General features: G+C 42.9%; 2 protein-coding genes and 1 long non-coding RNA gene across 8 annotated transcripts in view; 1 reads left to right on the top strand and 2 right to left on the bottom strand.

Annotated features, from left to right (window-relative positions):
• Positions 1-1,524: 1,524 nt before the first annotated feature.
• LOC115150825 (PHD finger protein 20) lies at positions 1,525-16,564 on the bottom strand. Of its 4 annotated transcripts, none has more exons than XM_029694538.1 (18): positions 16,429-16,564; positions 15,324-15,471; positions 13,793-13,893; positions 13,428-13,599; positions 12,941-13,025; positions 10,996-11,072; positions 8,668-9,277; positions 8,387-8,437; positions 8,023-8,286; positions 7,722-7,943; positions 7,398-7,493; positions 6,426-6,581; positions 5,554-5,735; positions 4,718-4,817; positions 4,355-4,550; positions 3,792-4,251; positions 3,397-3,562; positions 1,525-3,160 (listed from the first exon to the last, which is right to left on the bottom strand). In XM_029694538.1, the coding sequence occupies exons 2-18, from the start codon at positions 15,351-15,353 to the stop codon at positions 3,018-3,020; spliced, it is 3,111 nt and encodes a 1,036-aa protein (XP_029550398.1). In that variant the 5' UTR covers positions 15,354-15,471; positions 16,429-16,564; the 3' UTR covers positions 1,525-3,017. The 4 variants fall into 4 exon arrangements, with proteins under 4 accessions (XP_029550398.1, XP_029550397.1, XP_029550399.1 ...); XM_029694537.1 differs by having other exon boundaries at positions 15,324-15,410; XM_029694539.1 differs by lacking the exon at positions 15,324-15,471.
• On the top strand, positions 15,667-17,133 carry LOC115150831 (uncharacterized). Its single transcript, XR_003867164.1, has 2 exons — positions 15,667-16,250; positions 16,926-17,133. It is a non-coding gene; the product is annotated as an uncharacterized LOC115150831 (long non-coding RNA).
• Positions 17,110-19,154, bottom strand: part of LOC115150824 (rho GTPase-activating protein 39) — a 55,225-nt gene continuing 53,180 nt past the window's right edge. For all 3 annotated transcript variants that reach the window (XM_029694535.1, XM_029694534.1, XM_029694536.1), the window contains exon 10: positions 17,110-19,005. In XM_029694535.1, coding sequence (XP_029550395.1) covers positions 18,811-19,005 — 195 coding nt within the window. In that variant the 3' untranslated portion in view covers positions 17,110-18,810. The remainder of the gene's footprint in view (positions 19,006-19,154) is intronic.

Genomic DNA, 19,154 nt, shown 5'->3' with positions numbered 1-19,154 from the left:
TCTCCAGAGATGTTAGATCGGGTTCAAGTCCGGGCTCTGGCTGGGCCACTCAAGGACATTCAGAGACTGATCCCAAAGCCACTCCTGCGTTGTCTTGGCTGTGTGCTTAGGGTCATTGTCCTGTTGGAAGGTGAACCTTCGCCCCAGTCTGAGGTCCTGAGTGCTCTGCAGCAGGTTTTCACCAAGGATCTCTCTGTACTTTGCTCTGTTAATCTTTCCCTCGATCCTGACTAGTCTCCCAGACCCTACCACTGAAAAACATCCCCACAGCATGATGCTGCCACCACCATGCCTCATCGTAGGGATGGTGCCAGGTTTCCTCCAGACGTGACGCTTGGAATTACATTTGACATTTTTTACATTTTTTTGTCATTTAGCAGACGCTCTTATCCAGAGCAACTTACAGTAGTGAATGTGTAACAGTGTAGGTTCCGTCCCTCTCTTCGCCCCAACCTGGGCTCGAACCAGGGACCCTTGCACACATCAACAACTGACACCCACGAAGCATCGTTACACATCGCGCCACAAAAGCCCCTTGCAATGCAAGGGGAAACCCTACTTCAGGTCTCAGAGCGAGTGACGTCACCGATTTAAACGCTATTAGCGCGCACCACCGCTAACCAACTAGCCATTTCACATCGGTTACAAATGCATACATTTCATACATTTTTTCCCCGTACTGGTCCCCCGTGGGAATCGAACCCACAACCCTGGCGTTGCAAACAACATGCTCTACCAACTGAGCCACACAGGACAAATTGTTGAATTCAGGCCAAAGTGTTAAATCTTGGTTTCATCAGACCAATGAATCTTATTTCTCATGGTCTGAGTCCTTTAGGTGCCTTTTGGCAAACTCCAAGCGGGCTGCCATGTACCTTTTACTGAGGAGTGGCTTCCGTCTGGCCACTTTACCATAAAGGCCTGATTGGTGGACTGCTGCAGAGATGGTTGTCCTTCTGGAAGGTTCCCAGAGGAACTCTGGAGCTCTGTCAGAGTGACCATCCAGTTCTTGGTCACCTCCCTGACCAAGGCCCTTCTCCACCGATTGCTCAGTTTAGCTGCCAGCTAGGAAGTCTTGGTAGTTCCTAATTAAGAATGATGGAGGCCACTGTGTTCTTGGGGACCTTCAATGCTGCAGAAATGTTTTGATACCCTTCCCAGATCTGTGCCTCGACACAATGCTGTCTTGAAGCTCTACAGACAATTCCTTCAACCTCATGGCTTGGTTTTTACTCTGACATGCACTGTCAACTGTGGAACCTTATATAGACAGGTGTGTGCCTTTCCAAATCATGTCCAATCAATTGAATTTACCACAGGTGGACTCCAATCAAGTTGTAGAAACATCTCAAGGATGATCAATGGAAACAGGAGGCAGGTATGTTTATTTTTTATTTTTAATACATAAAAAAAAAATAAACCCTATTTCGCTTTGTCATTGAAACATTTTTTAAATCAATTTTAGAATAAGGCTATAACGTAACAAAATATGGAAAAAGTCAAGGGGTCTGAATACTTTCCGAATGCACTTTATATCAATGAGAGATAATAGTGTATTTATGTACCAGCATATCTGTTGCATTTTTCAACATCTTGTTTGGTTCTTAACCTGGTTGACCCACTAGTACAGTATGGCTCTTTGGAGAACTATGTTTAAAAATAACCAATACAAAGTCATCCCAAGAAACATTCAAATGTATTTACACAAGAAATACAAAATATTGCAAATAAACAGTACAGGTAAAACAATACAAGAAACAGAAAATCTATGGATCTGTCACAAGTCTTCCACTGAGAACAGAACACAAAATGCTGAGGTTGTAGCAGACATCTCCACAAACATTTGCAGTAAGCCAAAAGTCAAAGGCTACAAGTGAAGCAAAGTTGAAGGTCGAGTTCCTGCCCGACTAGATGTGCAGGGCAGGCGTTGCATTGCATCTACCAATGGCTGTGTGCCACGTCAGACTGCAGTCGAGGCACCAGATTGCTATATCATATGAGGTGGTTAGCTAAAATGTTATACCTATTGCAGGCGTTCTAAGATCTGGTATGCATCTGCAAAGTAGTAGGGCAGGAACTCCAGCAACGATATCGCGAGACGAGAGTGAATAGGATAGATACACAGAATCAACAAAATACAACAGTGACATTAGCTTTGGAAAGAAACCACATTTAAACAATATGAAAACAAACATCCAGAAACGTCACTCGTCATCAAACTGTGTACTGTCCCCTCCAGTGTCTATAATACAGACAAAGTAAAAATTCACTATGTAAAATCTGAAAGATTAAATTTATCTATACAGTGCCATTATATAAGAATATAGTTTGTATTGTCACACCCTATTTATAACCTTATTAAGGTTGTGCTCTGTAAAACAATCCACATGATCAGAAAACATAAGCTTAATAATTATGCGAGATTATCAATGACTAAGTACGTTATAATATTGAGACAGGAAAAAGAGTTGCAAAATATGGCTCCAAGGACAGTGTTTCCAAAAGCTGTCATTATGAATATTGACAGTGTGTCTATTAGAAGTTCAGGTGAGGTCTGAATACATAGTACAGCTCATCAATTTGTGGAGTACATGACAGCAAGCTTCAAACAAAATCTCAGACCAAGGCATTAATATGATGCAGGTTTGCACCAACAAACTCATCCGATCATAAACTGTCCCCGTTTGTTCTCTCTTGTATTGACTCCATCCATTACCTACTGCAATGACCATGATACAGCACATTTCCATTATGTGGGCTTTTCCCTGTACAGACTAGAGGGCTAAACAGAGGAACACCAACTGTCATCCTCAAGCATTTTACCCCATGCCATGAAATGCTCCCACTAGTCTGCAGTATACTGAAAGTGCATTTGCATTCAATTATCTGGTCATTTCCCCTCAGTCCAACCCCCAAATGCCATAGATAGACCAGTGAGTGCTGCTCTCCACTGCATTGTCTCTTGGGAGTGCTGTGTTGGTCTGTGAATATGGATGTCACACTGCTCACTGGCGCCCTCATGTGGAGCAGCACAGGGCAATCTGCTGCACCTTGGCCAGCTCTGTTAGCAGCAACTTCATGCTGTGTTTAAGCTGAGGCAGGCGGGCCAGAGGTTCTGGGGGCTCCAGCTCCCCTGTGTAGTCCAGCCAAGTCTCCAACACTGAGGAGGAAAGACGGAACAGACAACACTGTCAATCACTCATGTCAAATGCATAGCTGAGAGGAACCTATAATATACAGTAGATGTATTGATTGTGGCTACACCTTTGTGACAGGTAAGAGGCCAATGTCTTGTTGTTTTGCTTGAAATTCTCTCTTTTTCCCCATTGTACATATACAATCAGTGGCATCACAAAACGCTTTAGTTGCTGACAGAGATCAAAGGGCATGCCTCACCATCCAGCTCCCTCTCGATGAAGTCCATCCTGTGAGTGACCTCTTCTTGTACGGCATCTATGTGATCGAGCAGGTTGATCTGCCACTGGTGCTGCTGGCTACTGCCGTCTCCGTCCCCTCCCTCCATCTTCACCTCGGCCTGGCCCCAGCGACCAACATCTGAACCCTGGACACATGGGAAAGAAGATGCTTCAGTCATAAGGTTGACTACCACTCTATAGTATTGTGCATGCAGGATGTATGGATAGAGAATATAGGAAGCTTTAGTTTTTTAACAAGGACCGGCGATCACAGTTGTATACCCACCTATTGTTTTACCACTACATCACTGGCAGAAATAGAACGGACCTTGGGATGAGTGTTCAGGGTTGTGTGTGGGCTGAAACGGCACTAACCTTGGTGTGAGTGTTCAGGTGTGTGTGGGCTTTGGGCCTGGCTGTCTCTAGCATGCCTCCATAGCGCTGTTCTCTCTCCAGCAGGTCCTCAGTACTCCTCAGGCTGTCCTCCAGCTCAGAGCCCCTCCGTGTGGTCTCCACCACCAGCCTCTGCTCCACCGCAGGGTAGTACGCCCGCGGCTTCTGGTAGCAGTGCTCACTCATGATGTACGAGTCCTGGAACGACTGGTAGGGCGAGAAGGCGGAAGAGGAGGCTCGACTGAGCTTCTCCATGGCGGCTGACATCAGAGCTTCTGCTCCCCCACGCGCAAGACTCTTGTGGTCCCTCTCTGAGCCCTCGTCTGTTGGCGCTGGAGACGGTGCTGTGTCGGTGCCCGTCCCCGAGCCGTCTCTCCTCCAGGGCCTCTCTGCCCGCTTCCAGGGCTGGCACCACAGCCGCAAGTCCGGGTGGGTTTGGGTACTACAGGACCATACAGGGGCATTCAGACTCCATACAGATATAAGATATTCATTCATATTAGTGTATAGATGGATAGTCTTTCCCATTCTATTCCTCTACTTACTGTAGGATGCTCATCTTGAGCTGCAGGCCATTGAGCACCTCCACCACACGGTGGACGTCTCCTAGTAACTGGTGTGTTGCTGAAATCTTCTTTGCATTCTGGTGGGAGTAGTTTTCATCCAGGAAGGACAGACCGTACATGTGACCGCTGCTCAGCCAATCACGGTCATACCAGTACCGCAGGCTCTGCCTCTGACCTGGAACAAAGATCATGAAGGGTCACAAGATATCATAAGTCACACCCAGAAAAACTACAGTTAAATGTACTGGCTTATTTAGTTTAGTGTGAGCCTTTTTTAAACGCCTGTGGAGAAACCTGCGATGGATTTACTAGCAATCCCAGTTTTGTGTTTCTGGCTCTCACCTGGTGGGTCTCGGCAGATGTAGCAGGCGTATTTGTCCGGGACGTTCTCCTCCAGGAGGCCCATGCAGGTTCCATGCTGCCAGCACAGACACTCCTCACACTGGGGGAGAGACAAGGCCAGGGAGCAGAGTTACTATCAACTACTCAATAATGCAAATCAAACAGAGTTTTTCTCTGCTGCTAATGGTTGGCCTGAGCTTGCTTTGGAGGATCAGAGATGGGCTTGGCCTTCAGTTAGGTGCTATTTAATCTCGGTTAACTCCAGAACTAACGTCTAAGGACCGCCTTTCCCCAACCCTGATACGTCCAAATAATCGGGGATGAAAACCCAAACACTGATGTGGTGATACTGATAGTTTGTCAAGGCTGATGGTTTGTTTACATAGCAGGTTAGAACTAACATGGCAAGTTGGGAGAATTAACGTAGCAGGTTATGTGAATGAGGTTAAGGTTAGGAAAAGGGTTAGGCTTAGTTAAAATGCTCCAATTGTCAATAAGTGTAGTCCCAACATGAGGCCTAACTCCATCTAGTAGGCCTGAGGCCTAACCCAACTGTAGGCCTAACTCCATCTAGTCACAACGGTAAAAGTCCCGACAAACTGTCACTATCATAACACCTGAACTACTGTTGCTCGTTATCCTACTCATTCCATCCCGTCGCGACAGTTTCTTGGGTTTACACGCAGAATCTGTCTCTGAGAGATTAGGTGACATTTGACGAATGTGATTGATTTAAATATATAGAGTTGGTAGGAATGCACTAGTCTCGCCGTCTCACTGATGTGTATTGGAGAGAGGTTTGGCCTAGAGCCAGGTAAAACCCCAAGGTAGCTCACCTGTATCATGAAGTCGTTTTCCTCTTCCACCTCACAGACGCAACGCACAATCTCCTGAGCGCCCGTCTCCAAGGCAACAGAGCCCAGATTCAGGGGTGGAGTAGTGACGTCCAGCTCCGCCCCCTGCTCATCATCACTCCACCCGCAGCTGTCCGTTGACCAATCACTGATGCTATCCTCATCTAGAGGGGAAATCAAGGGATGGAAAAGGTTAATTAATACAAACAATCCTGGTCAAGATGACCCTAGTCTCTTTTAGAAACATTGCAATACTACATAGACATCTATATTTCTTCCATGAGCTAGTTTCATACCAAACAGTATATTTCTCAATGTGAGTCCCCAGGAGATAATATAATTTACATCCAAATGACGTGTTTGATCAAGAGAATATTGTAACACCAGCAATAATGGTAGAAAATATAGGAGGAAACTATAGCTAATTTCATCCACAGTATTTTAATGTACATTTAAGTGACAAAATAAAGGAAACACTTGAGTAAATGAGGGATACAAAGTATATATATTTCCTTTATTTTGGCAGTTACCTGTATATACCTTATGCATAGCTCTGTGGGTTGGACGTATAACAAACCGTATGTTGCACAATAATGAGTATAAAGCAAGCCATAGCAGCAAAAAAAAGGCCCTTGATTCTATCAATAAACCATAGAATCAGTCCTCAACTGTGACAACAGTTTGCTTTTCACGCCAGAAAGTGTGGAAAATAATAAGCAACATCGGTTTGATACAGAATCGAAAAGATACAGGTCGAAGCCGAGGACAAATGACTTGGATTGAAACCAGTCAAAGAATAATGGCAAAAGGGAGAGAGCGACACACACACATAACATACACACACTGATACCCACCATCCACGTGTATCTGCTCTGACTGGTTGTATCCGGGCCTGCAGTGGTATGACTCAGGCTTGTGATTGTGTGAGAGGGGGAATTTGAGTGGCAAATTCAATTTGGACTGAAGATCGAATATTGAGATGTCAATATTCTCCTCACTACCCGTGTACTCTGTTAATAAAGGGGAGGGGGAAGCAGACGCAGAACAAAATGTCAACTTTGGACTTGCTGATGAGGGCAAACAAGAGATACCCTATTGGGGACACACACACACACACACAAACAGACACTATATAAAACAGAACTCTGATGTTTACAGCTAAAGATACTATTATTGTTAGGGGAATATTTCCTTATAACAAAGAAACCATAAATGGTCAACTTGTGTCCATAAAATACCTCTACTTGAGTATTTCTGAGAGGTGAACTGGCCAGAACAGTGTAAATATAGTCTAATTGTGCATAGTGAATAAACTATCCTCCTAAAAGGTGTTATAACAAGTGTTGTCCACACTCAGCGTGAATTTAAACTAGGTCAATAGACCAATAGTGGTTCAAACTTGGTTGGAGAAGTGCTGTCACAGTGGCTTGTGGTTCGCATTAGACTTTTGACAGATTAGTGAGATGGTTATTAAATCCATAATAAAGGCCTTCCTAGCCTAATGTGTTATCATATGAACCAAACATGAGACAAAGATGTGCAAATCATTAAAAGTCAGTGAAAAAGGAGGTAAAAGCACAAGACAGCTGATGCAAATGAAATGAGCAGTGGCTATTTGACTGATGAAGCGGTATAGGCCAGTAGTGAGGACAGGTAGTTGTAGTGATAATCCCACACAGACCTACACCGACCACACCAAGAGGAATGCAGGATGGCTCTGTGCTCAGGGGCCTTCCCACGGCCTGAATGAAGCGTTGCACATGCAGCTGAGCAGCAGGACACGAGCCCCATTCAGAACAGTAGGGTGACTAGAGTCCCCTTCTTACCAGACTTGGCTTTCTTTTTCTTCTTTTTCTTCAGTTTAACGCGAAGGAAGTCGGTCTGTTTCTTATCCTTCAGCCGGTCTCGTTCTTTCACCAATCCTGGAGTGAGACATAGTGAACCAAGAGTTAAGAAAGTGCTTTAGATCCTGAACGCAAAACAAATACTAGAGCATGCCAAATGTCACAATATTCCTGTTGTGTCACCTTTAGAAAGTGAAAGTGAATCTCTGATCAGAAATCAGCTCAGATACCTACACATTTACTTACATATATTAACCTATTTAAGCCCTCTCTTTAGATCTTTCCACGTCTCCATTTTATACACACCTAAGTCCATGCCACTGCTCATAAACATCTCTGTCGCCACTGGTCTCTGGCCATTCCTGTCCAGCTGGTTCTGTTTGCTCTTCTCCCTCAGCAGCGCCCTCTGCTGCTGGCTCTGTGTTGGCTCTGTGCTGACAGCAGGTTGCACTGACATGCGTCTGCTCATTGTCTTTGCCTCACTACGTGGAGACGGGGGAGTTCTGATAGGACTGTGCACAGTGGAGTCTGCCAGGCATAGAAAAATCATTATTATGACTAAAACTTTGGGTAAATCTATCTACAGCCATTTTTTTTTTACACTTACGCATTGAGGCAGAGATGGTGCGTCTCCTCTTAGGACTCTCCAGAGTGGTAGGGGAGGGGTGCTTTTCTGAGGCCTGGACGCTCCTGGTGGGGCTGAGGTCGTCCTCTAGCTGCTGGTCCTCTCCGTGGTAGTACTTCATGTGGTAGTGAAGCAGCTTGGCCTTGCGGAACGACTTGGTGCAACCCACAGCGCTGCATTTAAACGGGTTGTGGTCCAAGTTGATGGACAGGACTGGGGGAGGCTGGTTTTTGATCACTCTGTACACTGAAAACACAATGGAGACGTGTAAGAGAGGATGGACCAACAGCTAGGAGTGGAAAGAAACATGTAAACTGATCTAACAGGGTGCAGGGGGAGAACTCACATGGCTCTCTGCTGAATCTGTTGGGGTTGTGAAAACCCTGCTTCCTTATTGCTGGAACAAAAGACAAAGAGACCATATAAAACTGACAATTACTGACTGACGACGTTCAACAACAAATTAAAACCACTTCACTCTCTTAGAATTCTAATAAATATATTCAAACCTTCTATACTATTTTGACAAATTGAAATGTGGACAGAACCTTGAAATATAACTGCAGTGACAGCTTCCATTATTTGGAAATAAGTCCTTTCGTGATTGTCTGAAGAGTGTCGTCTTACGTTTCACTGGGAGGTTCAGTGGTGCAGATTTTGAGCTATCCGGTTGGCTCGCTGCCTTCTGCTCCACTCCGTCATTGGTGGACAAAGCTGAGGGTAATGGGATAGACACTGGCCCTGTCAGTGTTGACATCTGATTGGGTGACTCAGTGGATGGCTTAGATTCATTTGGTGAGCTCAGGACTGTGTACTCAGTTTTCATTTCCACCTCTTTTTTTATCCCTCCATTTAAATTATGAGTAGACCTCTCCTCACTCTGTCCTCGGTCTTCTTCCACTTTCACTCCGTTCGGGTCCACAGTGGCCGTCATGTGATCCCGGAGGTTGTTCTGTCCTGCGTGCTGCTCTGTATGCTCCTCCTGCTTAATCGCGGGTGGACTCTCTTTGGTGACGTCCACCTCACCGTCCTTCCTCTTGGTCTTCTCCTGTCCCTCCCTCTTGTCCCATTCATCAACATCATTATTATCCTCGGTCTCACTGTCTCCCTCCAGGTCAGAGGTACTGCGTCTGGCCCTTTTATTCTTGGGGACGTTTTCCTGAGCCATCCTGTCTCTGCCATTCTGGTGCTTCCTGACTCCATTCCTCTCAGCAGACCGAGCCTTTCCTCCTCCTCTCTATTTCCAGGAAGAGAGGGGGATGAAAAGAGAGGAAAATAAGGCAAAGTATGACCCACAGAAATGTGACCCTTTGCATGGCAAGCCAACACAATATGAACAGAGACAGTGCCTTCAGAAAGTATTCATACCCCTTGACTTATTCCACATTTTGTTGTGTTACAGCCTGAATGAAATATTGTTTTTTCTCACCCATCTACACACAATAATGACAAAGTGAAAACATGTTTTTATACATTTTTGCACATTTATTGAATACGAAAATCAGAAATATCTAATTTACATAAGCATGTACACCCGAGTCCATTCATGTTAGAATCACCTTTGGCAGCGATTACAGCTGCAAGTCTTTTGGGGTAAGTCTCTAAGAGCTTTGCACACCTGGATTGTACAATATTTGCACATTGTTCTTTTAAAAATTCTTCAACCTCTGTCAAGTTGGTTGTTGATCATTACTAGATAGCCATTTAAGTCTTGCCATAGATTTTCACGCTGATTTAAGTCAAAACTGTATCTAAGCCACCCAGGAACATTCAATGTCATCTTGGTAAACAACTCCAGTGTATATTTGGCCTTGTGTTTTAGGTTATTGTCCTGTTGAAAGGTGAATTTGTCTCCCATTGTCTGTTTGGAAAGCAGACTGAACCAGGTTTTCCTCTAGGATTTTGCCTGTGCTTAGCTCTATTCTGTTTCTTTTTATCTGAAAAAAAACTCTGTAGTCCTTGCAGATGACAAGCATACCCATAACATGATGCAGCCACCACCACGCTAGAAAATATGAAGAGTGGTACTCGGTGATGTGTTGGACATAACGCTTTGTATTCAGGACATAAAGTTCACTTCTTTGCCACATTTTTTGCAGTTTTACTTTAGTGCCTTATTGCAAACTGGATGCATGTTTTGGAATATTTTTTATTCTATACAGGCTTCATTCTTTTCAGTCTGTCAATTAGGTTAGTATTGTGGAGTAACTACAATGTTGTTGATCCATCTTCAGTTTTCTCCTATCACAGCCATTCTACTCTGTAACAGTTTTAAATTCACCATTGGTCTCATGGGGAAATCCCTGAGCGGTTTCCTTCATCTCCGGCAACTGAGTTTGGAAGGACGCCTGTATCTTTGTAATGACTGTATATTGTATTGATACACCATCCAAAGTGTAATGAATAACTTCAACTTTTATTTTTGACCATCTACCAATAGGTGCCCTTCTTTGTGACCAAGACACCTCCCTGATCATTGTGGTCGAATCTGTGTTTGAAATTCACTGCTCGACTGAGGGCCCTTACAGATAATTTGATGTGTGCGGTACAGAGATGAGGTACTCAATAAAAAAATCATGTTAAACACTATTATTGCACACAGTGAGTTCATGCAACTTATTATGTGACTTGTTAAGCACATTTTTACTCTTGAACTTATTTAGGCTTGCCATAACGAAGGGGTTGAAAACTTATTGACTCAAGACATTTCAACTGTTCATTTATTAAATTTGTAAACATTTCTAAAAACATAATTCCACTTTGACATTATGGGGTATTGTGTGTAGGCCATTGACTGAACATTTCAATGTAATCCATTTTAAACTCAGGCTGTGTCACAACAAAATGTGGAAAAAGTCCAGGGGTGTGAATACTTTCTGAAGGCACTGTATGTGCCCTTTGAGCAGGTAGAAACAATTGACAGTCCCTGCTGAGAGAAGGAAACAAAGAGCTCACCTCTCTGACAAAAGGCTTCACGTGGATCCCCTTCACTGTCTGGACGACTCCATCATAAAACTTCACCGTGTAAGATGCTGAGGGCAAATGGAGATCAGATGGATCCGGTTGATGCTTTATTTAACAACTTAAAAATGTTACACCAGGCAACATATATGTCCAAAATGTTGACTGGTACTGTATATATACAGTTGAAGTCGGAAGTTTACATACACCTTAGCCAAATACATTTAAACTCAGTTTTTGACAATTCCTGACATTTAATCCAAGTAAAAAATTCCCTGTCTTAGGTCAGTTAGTATCACCACTTTATTTTAAGAATGTGAAATGTCAGAATAATAATAGAGAGAATGATTTATTTCAGCTTTTATTTCTTTCATCACATTCCCGGTGGGTCAGAAGTTTACATACACTCAATTAGTATTTGGTAGCATTGCCTTTAAATTGTTTAACTTAGGTCAAATGTTTCGGGTAGCCTTCCACAAGCTTCTCACAATACGTTGGGTGAATTTTGGCCCATTCCTCCTGACAGAGCTGGTGTAACTAAGTCAGGTTTGTAGGCCTCCTTGCTCACACACACTTTTTCAGTTCTGCCCACAAATTTTCTATAGGATTGAGGTCAGGGCTTTGTGATGGCCACTCCAGTACCTTGACTTTGATGTCCTTAAGCCATTTTGCCACAACTTTGGAAGTATGCTTGGGGTCATTGTCCATTTGGAAGACCCATTTGCGACTAAGCTTTAACTTCCTGATTGATGTCTTCAGATGTTGCTTCAATATATCCACATCATTTTCCGTCCTCATGATGCCAACTATTTTGTGAAGTGCACCAGTCCCACCTGCTGCAAAGCACCTCCACAACATGATCCTGCCACCCCCGTGCTTCACAGTTGGGATGGTGTTCTTTGGCTTGCAAGCCTCCCCCTTTTTCCTCCAAACATAACGATGGTCATTATGGCCAAACAGTTCTATTTTTGTTTCATCAGACCAGAAGACATTTCTCCAAAAAGCACAATCTTTGTCCCCATGTGCAGTTCAAACCATAGTCTGGCTTTTTTATGGCGATTCTGGAGCAGTGGTTTCTTCCTTGCTGAGCAGCCTTTTAGGTTATGTCAATATAGGACTCATTTTACTGTGGATATTGATAATTTTGTACCTATTTCCTCCAGCACATCACAAGGTCCTTTGCTGTTGTTCTAGGATTGATTTGCACTTTTGCAACAAAGTACGTTAATCTCTAGGAGACAGAATGCGTCTCCTTCCTGAGCGGTATGACAGCTGTGTGGTCCCATGGTGTCTATACTTGCGTACTATTGTTTGTACAGAGGAACGTGGTACTTTCAGGCGTTTGGAAATTGCTCCCAAGGATGAACCAGACTTGTGGAGGTCTACAATATTTTTTCTAAGGTCTTGGCTGATTTCTGTTGATTTTCCCATGATGTCAAGCAAATAGGCACTGGGTTTGAAGGTAGGCCTTGCAATACATCCACAGGTACACCTCCAATTAACTCAAATGATGTCAATTAGCCTATCAGAAGCTTCTAAAGCTATGACATCATTTTCTGGAATTTTCCAAGCTGTTTAAAGGCACAGTCAACTTAGTGTATGTAAACTTCTGACCCACTGGCTTTGTGAGACAGTGAATTACAAGTGAAATACAATTGTTGGAAAAATGACTTGTGTCATGCACAAAATAAATGTCCTAACTGACTTGCCAAAACTATAGTTTGTTAACAAGACATTTGTGGAGTGGTTGAAAAATGAGTTTTAATGACTCCAACCTAAGTGTATGTAAACTTCTGACTTCAACTGTACATAACACAATTGTCGAGGATACAAACACAAAAATGTCAAGAGACTTATTTCCATTGTGGTCCTCTATTCTGCAGAACAGAACACACAAATCCCTTCAATATGCATACGAGTGTACTTCCAAACCACTCACCATCTTTATTGACTGCTAAGACCTTGGCAGGGTAGAAGCGGCAATCGGACCAACTGGCGAGGACCTTGTCATTCACATGAAATCCCTGAAGAGACAGATGAAAGGAAGTGTCAGATGAACAGATGAACAGATGAAAGGAAGTGTCAGATGAACAGATGAACAGATGAAAGGAAGTGTCAGATGAACAGATGAACAGATGAAAGGAAGTGTCAGATGAACAGATGAACAGATGAAAGGAAGTGTCAGATGAACAGATGAACAGATGAAAGGAAGTGTCAGATGAACAGATGAACAGATGAAAGGAAGTGTCAGATGAACAGATGAACAGATGAAAGGAAGTGTCAGTGTCACACTTGGATCCAGAATCAGCCTGAGGAAATGACATCAAATAGAAGTAGGCGGAGCAAACAGAAGACCGGGTAAAGCTATGCAGAGCAATCAGTAGGGATCTAGTTGGGAGAGTAAGTAAGTAGAGTCCATCTCTTACAGGGATAGGATCGTCGTCCAGCAGTCCCTGTCGTCTCAGCTGGATCCTCTCTACAGGTCTCAGGTAGGGGCTGGTCCAGTCAAACCACTCATCATAGCGGTGGCTCCACTGACGGTAGTGGATCAGGATCTTCTCATCACTATAGTCAATCTTCTCTATGTTGGCCGGATACCTAGGAGCAGGGGATATATGAGGGGTGACTGAGATGGGAGCAAAGCAACTGAACTGGATAGCAGAAAGACAGAGAGAAAGACAAAGAAAGACTGAAAAACAGCTGAGGAAAGCAACAAAGAGAGTGCAGGCAGATGAAGACATACTGTACTGAGAATGAGAGAGAGTGATGGAGGGACAGAAGCATGACTCACCAGTTTTTGAGGGTGTCTCTGGCCTCTAGCGTTGCTCCCACCTCAAAGGTTATCCCTCTTCTGTTAGGGGGCGTCTTGCTCATCATGCCCACGTCCACCTCCTGCAGGCAGACACACAGTTCTACTTGGTTAAAGACCAGACACACATACACTTCTAGTTCTTAAAAATGCCATGATGGGGGTCCAACGTGAGTTCGTACTGGTCTAGAGACTGGCTTAGAGCGAACTGGCTTAAATACAAAAAAGGTCTGACTCCATAATCAGTGGAGAATTTCGTTGGTTCTCAATTTCTTTTGATCAGCATTTACTTGTTACATAATGAATCATAGTGGTGGAAAGTGAAAGCAAACAATGGTGCTAAGGGTCTTAGTCATTTTGCTGAGGACTGCCAGGAAGAGAGGTGAGAGAACAGGAGATGAGGCTTGTCTAGATGAGGCTTGTCTATATGGCTGAGAGAAAGGGGAATTATTACATAAATACAGGAACACAATACTGTGTGTATCCAACAATAACTACTGTATGTATGTAGACAAGTGGAATATAAACTATAATTACTGAAGTTAGTATTGTAGCAGTAGACACGTGAGGGGATTCCACAATGATTACAAAAGACCAATGACTGAGCAACAATACTGGCAGGGAGACAGTGGAATTTAACCCCAAGTCTAAAAGGTGTGTTGACACCACCTAGTTCTAACCTATATCTAAAATCTTAGTTTGTTGCATCCAAAGATAGGTGTGAAGATTGTAGTGTGTATAATCTAAATAAATAAAAACGAAGAAATAACAACTTAAGGCATTATAGGGCATCCATAAAGTAGTCATAGTAATAAACACTGCATAGACGTTTAATACGAATTTAAGCAAAGTCGTACTACATAATGAGCGATGTGAAAGGCCCTTAAATCTGGTGCTCATCCAAAAATGGCATAACCCCTTTGACACTCTTAAAATGGCTTGACATTCGTTTATGATAGCAAATACGTCTGCTCCATCATTTAGGCTATCAGGCTCCAATGTTTATCCAACGAAAACTCTTAGCAAAGAAACACCTAACGTTATATGCTTAACGCAATCCTCAGATCTCATAACAGCACGCAAACCTTCCTCTTTGAAGCATCTGTATGTAACCCTTACTCCATCTATTTTATAGCAATACTGTCTAATCCCTGTCTCGAGAATTTTGTGCAGCCAGTACCTAATAACGAGGTCAAGAGCCAGACAGCTTTCAAAGACTTGGGCAGCACGATGAGAAATTCCGACACTGACTATTCTGTATCCTTTTGTCCAACTGGAGTGATCAGTGTGATGATTTATGACTGGATTCTAATTTACAAAAATGACTAAATCTGCTCAAACAAAATCTTTGCTACTCAAAATGGTCCATTGCAGAGCGTTACATTGTGTCTGGCGCCCTGAATACTTTGTATCCTCTAGCATGGTCAAACACAATCACTAAAATCCCGGGAAACACACGATTCTAAACAGATCTTTGCAATATATTAGCCTAATTTCGGGAGGTAAAACTCACCTTTGGGTAGAGACTTTGAGCATATTCCATTTAAATGCAACAACAGAAGCCGGATATCTTCACACTACTTGGCAACCCACGTGTTTTCTGGTCAGGCGAACATTCCACATATTGAAACAATGGGAGACAATAGCAATGCAAATGGTCTCTGAAATTAGATTAAGCTAGTTATGTAGGCCAGTTGATTATGTAACATACATGGATAACATGAATCTACGTTATGTAGGTTCCATAAACACATACTCCGACGAAGCATTTGTGAACGAATAGGGCATAATTCTTTCTGGTGGAGTGTGTGGCTCAAAACGCACGGAAGCGACCTCAATGACGCGCAATAAACGTCAGTTGTTTATCCCAGACTCGAGAAGGGTGAAAATCATTTTCAACTTGGACCTTGGCTTCAACTATAGGCCTAAATAGTCCATGGCTTTACATTAACTATGTAACATAACCATAGAAGGCTAATTGCCGATAAAATTTTGAAATATAGCCTAATCCTGTAAATTGCCATGTTTTTCTCTCTCCATTATTTGGCAACGCTGCTTGCACGTCCTACATTTCAGCAGTCACCCAGCATCCACTTCAAAGTAAGGCTTAAATAAGATGCATATGATTTTATACAATTCAAAACGGCCTTTTATTGATTCGTTTCTGATGGTTTATCTTCCGATATTCTATAAGGAGTCTTGGATATATTTCACTGTAGTTTGTCAGTGACTTGAATAAAGCTAATTGGTTAAGCGGTCTGATAGGGGCGGGCTTGAGAGATTTTACAGGCCGTTCAGACTGTCATTCATAAGAGGGCCTCTACGCCTGGCCACACGTTTTCTTACGGTAAATACGGCATGGAAATAGAGCACTTTAAATTTCCCTGAAGCCACCGAAACAATGACGAGTCACCCGTACACCAAACAGTATAAGATATCCGTAAGCCAAAAACAAATCTACATTACAAGTCTTTAAAAGTTATTTGTTTAGGAAGCAGAAGCGTCATGCCGCATTCAGATTACACAATGTTTTGTGTTATTGATGCATAAAACCTTTTTCTATTCTGTCGCAAATACTAATGACTAAAATGTTGCAGAAAACTGATATCAAATGTTACCTTGATTTCTGGATACTGGGTTTCCAATGGTGATGTGCAGCGTGTGATAAAATCCTCTCGTGTGGTGCCTCCGCGTCTGATTCGAGAGCACGCAGTTGAATTTTTTCTCGATGCACTCGCACTACCGGCGCGCAACTACGCATGTATTAAATATACCTTCTGTTCCAGAGATGCATGGTAGAGGCTATTTGCAGGCTATACACAAGTAAATTACTTTTACAGTCGTAGGCCTGCCTATACGGCGTGTACAGCCAATGGCAAATTGACATCAATAGTAGGCTAGGGATATATTACATCATATTACTAACATAGCAAATTGCTGGCTGGCTGCTGCAACGTCAGGGTATTGTTTCTTGAATAGTGCTCGATTTTACTCCGAAATAGGCAATATTTTCTTTATTTAGAAGAAAAATCCTAATCATGTTAATTTAATTTCCTGCAACTTCTGCATTACATTCGTATGTACAAAAATATCCACTATATATATTTTTTTCCAGAACGATAAGGACAAGACAATCAAAGAACTGAGGACCATGTCGGCCTACGTTACAAAAACAGAAAAAGCAGACGGTACAACACATTTGGACAAGACATTAATAAAGGGAATGCTATTGGGCAATAGCCTCAATAACATATACATTTTTTTATACACTTAATCCAGTAAATGTCTGATAACCAGTCTGCAATTAAACAAACCTTTATTTTTCTCGGACAATCATTTCATACAATAACAGAGGGTATGTTCACATAACACACACAAACAATGAGTGGTTGAATCTACTATTTTCAAAGGCTGGCTTGCAGGAGGGAAATTAGGAGTAATTACAAAATGAGGAAGGTTCATCTTTATCACGGATCATTTGAAAATACAGCCAGAGAGCTTACTATTTACACAGCAACGCTTCCAGGGAGTGTCTTATCTACATCATAGTTTGGACGCATGTGAAAATCAGACTTTCAGTTAGCGAGGGAAGCAGAGAGCAGTTATCACTACACCTGTTTTAACAGAACACCTGAGCCAAAATATCTATGGCGAAAAGAAGTGATAGTGCTACTACTTTACACATTTGTTTATGCCTCTTTCAATATTGGTGTATTGCAACAACAAAAACATGTATTTTTGTCACACACTGGATAAATGCAGTGAAAAGTGTTTTACAGGGTCAGTCGTAGTACGGCGTCCCTGGAGCAAATTAGGATTAAGTGCCTTGCTCAATGGCACGTCAACAGGTTTTTCACCTTGTCGGCTCAGGCATTCCAACCAGCGACCTTTCCGGTTACTGGCCCAACGCTCTAACTGCTAGGCTACCTGCTGCCGAATAGATCTCCCATACACACAGTACATACATGTACCAGAATACATTCATAACATCCTTCCTCAGCAGTTAAAAATCAGAGGGTTGTTATTGCACAACACACACTGTTGAGGAGACCACTAAAACGGGCATTTTACACAAGCTCCAAAACACATGGTCTTATTGCTTCCAGTTTGTACTTTGAAATGTACGCTCAGACTGTGGCTCTACTGTAGTCAGACTACAGACTGTGGCTCTACTGTAGTCGGACTACAGACTGTGGCTCTACTGTAGTCGGACTACAGACTGTGGCTCTATATCAAAATGGCTGTGGTGGTACAGTTTTTTTCCAGATAAAATCACCAACATAGCAGTGAGACTGATGCAGTCTTGTTGATACAACTACTAAAAACATCACAGGCGAGCTTATTTTGAAAATGAGACATTTGTTCTAATTTGTAAATAAGAACTGGAGGCTGAGTCTCTAGAACTCAAACACACACATACAAGAGGCCAAATAGATATAAGGAGGGGACCCTGGGTCTGTTTCCTGACGACAATGTCCATCCTGTACAAACCATATGAGACTCCTCCTCCACAGCCCATATCCAGCAACGAAACAATGGCACTTCACATTCAGCTATAAATGTAGGAGGAAAATCTGATTTTACATGCAGTTAAAAAGTCATCAAAATGAACTGGTTAAAAAGCGGTCCCTATGATGCAAAGTAATTTGTAGTCTTTTTGTGTGCAATAATTGTGTGGTTTCCATCACATAACACACACAATGTCACCTATGCAGTCGACACAGATGTATTGTTCTGCAGTCAGAAAGCAGGACAGAGGATGGGTCCAATGTCAAGTGACAGTGTTACGTACAGTACTCAGTGGCGAGACACCTGGGTTCTCTCTTATCTTCTCATGACCCTGCCTTTGAAGACAGAAATGATCAACTCTGGTATTGTTACAGTATGATTTCCAGTGTGTGTGTGTGTTTTGTGATAGGTCAATGGAGTGGGGCGGGGTTCGCAGAGCAGAGTGAATCTCTCAGTGACACTGGGGCACATGTGGTGTCAAGGGAGCCAGTCTACACAACGCCCTCAATGAAACTGGTGTCCAGGTGAACGATGAGCATGCGCAGGAAAGACATCTCCTTGCGTGTGTTCTCAAAGATGATTCGTGGGTCATCAGACTGGCAGCGGAGGCAGTTGGGGGCCATCACCATGGCAAGGTTATTGACATCCATCTTAGTAACAGACACATTAGCAGGCTGAGCAAACACCTGGGGATAATAAGTGTGGGAGAGAGGGTGAAAAATCATTAGGGACTGAAAGCAGAGTAAGTAACTTGAAACAGATTGACTAAGGACAAATTAATGAGTTTGTAGTGATTTGTCCCATTTCAACTTCCTGACCAATGCCCATGTCTCCA

Source organism: Salmo trutta, chromosome 16 (genome assembly GCF_901001165.1).
Source record: "Salmo trutta chromosome 16, fSalTru1.1, whole genome shotgun sequence".
Taxonomy (NCBI): domain Eukaryota; kingdom Metazoa; phylum Chordata; class Actinopteri; order Salmoniformes; family Salmonidae; genus Salmo; species Salmo trutta.
Note: the sequence above shows the minus strand (reverse complement) of the source record. Positions and strands in the feature narration are given on the sequence as shown.

What these genes read in the sequence shown, in the direction of transcription:
- LOC115150825 (XM_029694538.1), bottom strand. Translation starts at nt 15,353, where the DNA reads ATGGAATATGCTCAAAGTCTCTACCCAAAG. An exon ending in TGGACGACGATCCTATCCCT is followed by an intron (nt 13,026 to 13,427) that starts GTAAGAGATGGA and finishes CTGTCTCTTCAG; the next exon opens with GGATTTCATGTGAATGACAA. An exon ending in CACCATCTCTGCCTCAATGC is followed by an intron (nt 7,944 to 8,022) that starts GTAAGTGTAAAA and finishes TATGCCTGGCAG; the next exon opens with ACTCCACTGTGCACAGTCCT.